Source organism: Sesamum indicum, linkage group LG4 (genome assembly GCF_000512975.1).
Source record: "Sesamum indicum cultivar Zhongzhi No. 13 linkage group LG4, S_indicum_v1.0, whole genome shotgun sequence".
Lineage (NCBI taxonomy): Eukaryota > Viridiplantae > Streptophyta > Magnoliopsida > Lamiales > Pedaliaceae > Sesamum > Sesamum indicum.
Genome location: NC_026148.1, coordinates 8,600,232 through 8,604,467, shown reverse-complemented (window position 1 = coordinate 8,604,467; position 4,236 = coordinate 8,600,232). Strand labels below are relative to the sequence as shown.

The 4,236-nt window shown below is 37.4% G+C and overlaps 1 protein-coding gene across 1 annotated transcript; it reads right to left on the bottom strand.

The window, feature by feature from the left end:
• On the bottom strand, positions 1,838-3,236 carry LOC105160272 (protein TRANSPARENT TESTA GLABRA 1). The gene has a single exon (XM_011077586.2). It carries the CDS (start codon positions 3,073-3,075, stop codon positions 2,074-2,076), a length of 1,002 nt encoding a protein of 333 aa, XP_011075888.1. The 5' UTR covers positions 3,076-3,236; the 3' UTR covers positions 1,838-2,073.

Genomic DNA, 4,236 nt, shown 5'->3' with positions numbered 1-4,236 from the left:
AAGTTAGACGCGGAAATTGTAAGCTGGCCCTCGAAATTTGAAGATGCACTCAAACAGCTTCCTTAATTTAATAAAATATCAAAATAACCCCTGGTTTCTTAATCAGATTACTCAAAACTTGTAAAAGGAATTTGCAAATAAACAATCATATCAAAGTGTCACTCTTTCTCGTGCAATGAAAAATTCTGTCATACACCCTACAAACAAAATAATTGATAGGTATTTCATATATATATATATATACAAGAGCTTAAATTCAGGAGTTTTTATGAGTAATTTTTTCACGTAATTTTTTATTATACTTGAAATTATAAGTGTATTTTAATTGTAAATATTAATAAGGTATGATCTCTTAGTAATTTGGTTTTCATGGGATTTCACTGTGCTTCAGGTAATAAGCAATAATTCTCGAATTCTCACAACTCATTTTTTAAGAGTTTAAAAATTCAGATTTTAAATTTGTTTATAAATACACATAGCATGTTATGTGCATATTGAATGAAATAAAAGATAAAATACAATTTGCAACAAAAAATCTACTCCAATTATGAAAATGGTTTGAGCAAGAGCCAGGCATTTCACCAAGCCTCTTCCCTTGTAAACGTTTAATGAACACAAACACTTGTAAAAATTGCTCAAGTAAAATATTATAAATACCTAAAAGTTAGAATGAAACACAACCCACACCAATTCATTCAGCCTTAACTTGGCCAGGGAAAAGGTTTGGCAAAGGGAACTACAATGGACAAGCTTATTCAGATATGCATTAATCCTTACCAGTATTCATCTGATTGAAAATGAAAGGCAAAATTGGCTTCCCATTATTATTTTTCCTTCTCATTTTCCATTACCCAGTTTAATAACCAAATGGTTCCATCAAGATGCAGAAAACAAGTTTTCAGTTTTTAATTGCTTCATTTCCAGCTCTGTTTGAGACACAGCACCAAGTCATATTCTCTGCCTGCAATCAGCTGGGGAACTGATGTTCCTAACTCTTTGGTTTACATTTGTATGCAGTCTGTCCAGCAATAGAGTAGCAGCCTTAACTTTTCCCCATGCATACCTCATATACATTTGCGGGAGGTGCTAAAATGTTAGATGACTAAAAGATCTATGTGCCATGAGCAAGGCCGCAACAAGCAAATTAGTGAAGACCGCAACAAGCATATTGTGCCATGAATCCAACTTATCTTGTGCAGTTTAGGTCGTGCTTCCAGGACAGATTTGGAGCCTTTAACTTTAGAAGCCAACAAGAAAATTTTCTTCGCATTTCCACATTCAAACCAATCTTCTTGCTGTTGGTATTACCTCAAATTAGTCAATAACCTTTGCGACCTGCACCTCCCTATTATCCAATCATATAAACAATATATACATGGATGTCAAGACGCAAGAGCTTACGCAGAACTCAGTGAAGACTGCAAAGGTACTAAAAGGCATACAACAATAGCAGCAGCATCAAAGCTAACAAGCAGTAACACACAGGGCCAGCACTAGTGTACGAAACTGCACAATTGAATCACAAGGAAGTTTTTTCTTGTGCAAATTTAGTAAATATATATATATCGATTCTTATGTAACTGTAAGTTAAGACTTACAACCTAAAGTTAGACAGTATTGCTCTTCCTCCCATGCTATCTTGATCAATGATGAAATATGGAATGCAAACAAACACCAACGGAAGGAAGTGGCAAGCTGATAACTAACAATCAACTGAAAGAATACTATTGAATCAGTTGAAACATGGAGCAATCGAACAAAAATGAACATGAGAAAGTTTGTCTCTTTACGTGAATATTGCAGGATAGAAATTGGGGAAAGGAAATCAATAGCCTTAGGTCCAAACTGAACAGATCTTCACTACCACACAAACTAAAGGCAAGAACAAGAAACATTAGACGATTATCCAATCACCAAATCATCTTTCATTGCGTGCAAAAACAGATATATTGATCAAAGTTCTTATATACTTATCCAACTAAACAGTGAAGACAATAGCTTCCCCTCTCATTGACCAATTTCTAACAATTACTTTAACTAAAACCCGTTAAACAACAGAAAGATGCTACCACCTTACACTTTCAGCATTTGCATCTTGTTCCCAAATGCAATGGCAATCCAGTCTGGCTGTGCTGCAGACCATTGCAGCTGGTTAACTTCTGCACCAGCAGAGTACATCGACATGGGATCAATACCATTTGGTCCAGCCACAGTAGGTAACTCCCAGAGCAAGGCCTGCCCATCATCCCCTGCAGAGCAAATATGCCTACAACTCTGTGGCGCCCAAGCGATGGCATTCACACTCGCATTATGCCTCTCCAACTCTGCCACTGGCATTGTTGGAGACCTTATATCCAATATCACAATCTTATTACTATCCATCAGAGTGGTTGCCATATATCTCAAATCTTGTTTATTCCATGCCAACCTCAACAATGGCGTATCTGGCGTAGGACTCTCATAAATAATTGTGGAATGCTCCTTATCTCTCAAATCAAAAATCCTTACTGAACCATCAGCTGAAACTGAAGCAAAAACCCCAGCTTCACCCCAAGCTATATCATAGACCTCCTTATCATGCGCAATCAATTGTGTTTCCACAACACCCTTTTCGATATCCCATATCGTACACGTTGTGTCGATACTGGAAGTCCCAATTCTCCGCGGCTCAGCCTCGTTCCAATCAAATGAGGTCAAGGGAGCTGAATATTCACTAGATTTACTATTGTTGAGCGTAGAAACAGGGTCAATTGAAGCGTCCTTGATCTCCCAGAGGCGGAGGAAGTCGCCAGAGGAAGCAAGGAGGTTCCTAGGGGCAGAGGGGGATGGGTGAAAGAGTAATTTGGTAGGAGGGTAAGGGTGATCGAAGGAGAGAGAGGGGATGGAGTTGAGGGAGGAAGAATCTTCGGAGAAGGAGAGGATATCGACGCGGTTGTTGAGTTCCTCGATGAAGCTGCCGACAGCAATGCGGCGGCGATTGGCGGCGGAGATGGCCATGGCGTAGATTTGGTAAGGGGAGTCGAAAGTCACCACATTTTCTGGACGGGGATGGGATTCTTGGGTTGAATTATCCATTGAAAATTGCAGAATTTGATAGGAAATAGGATTTGATTAAATTGGGTTGGAGTTGGGATGATTTATTCAATTGAAAGTGTGGTAGTGATGTTGTGTAATGGATTGGTGGGGGTGGGGGAGGTGGGTAGGCTCTTGGCTGGCGTCTGCGTGGTTGAAGATGGGGGCTAAGCTAGTTTGACCAGCGGCTACAGAAGAAAGTGTGGGTGTGGGGGCCCACAATCATCCGAAATCGCGTCCGTCTACTGCTACGCTGACTTGAGAATTTTTAACATGAAACTAATAAACGCATTTGCTTTTCCAATAAACAATGTGGGCTGTGTTTGGGTTAAAGCCCAACTTAGTTTACATCATCTGAGAAGCCCAGTTAAAATCTAGGCCCATTTAGAAAGGTGACAATAAGGTGTATGTGGAATGCAATGTAGGAAAGTTAAATTTGTTTATTTTGGATATGCATATGGTTGCGTTTTGGTTTAACACTTACATCATCATCTTAATCACAATCAGTTACCTATCCACTCTTCCATTAATTAAAAATCTTCCAGATGAATAACATCACAAACAAGATATTTTAAATTTTATTTCATATATAAAATAAAAAAATATTTACAGGTTTCATAGATTAATATTCTGAAATTTCTTAGATTGATGCTTTAAACTGTTGATGTATAAAATTATTTTCTTATTAAAATAAAGCCTTTATTGATGTATTATTATTATTTGGGGTAGAGATGGAGATAAGTGGTAGATGATGAAGAAGAATGATTGAGATGTATATCCTTATTTATGGATGGCAGCAAGGTCGGCAAAGATTCATCCCTTTTTAGCTTTTCTACCCGCCCAATCCCATCACTTCACACTCCACTATTACCATACCTATCTTTTTATTATTCTTTTCATAAAATACATATTCATCACATTTTCCAACTTATTCTACATTTATTTAAATAAATAAATCACTCACCCAATTTTTGCACGTTTTTATCGATTTGGATCTAGTTATTCTGACCCTATCTCATTCCCACACTATTACTCTTTATTATTATTATTATTATTATTATTAATTTGTAATATTGATCTGTAATTATTTAAAGAGTTTCGTACTCCATTTCTGTAATAGTTGGTTAGACTATTTTGAGAGGAATTACCACAAAGGGGTTGAAT

Excerpts from the sequence above, each read along its gene's own strand:
- LOC105160272 (XM_011077586.2), bottom strand. The coding sequence starts at position 3,075 with ATGGATAATTCAACCCAAGAATCCCATCCCCGTCCAGAAAATGTGGTG.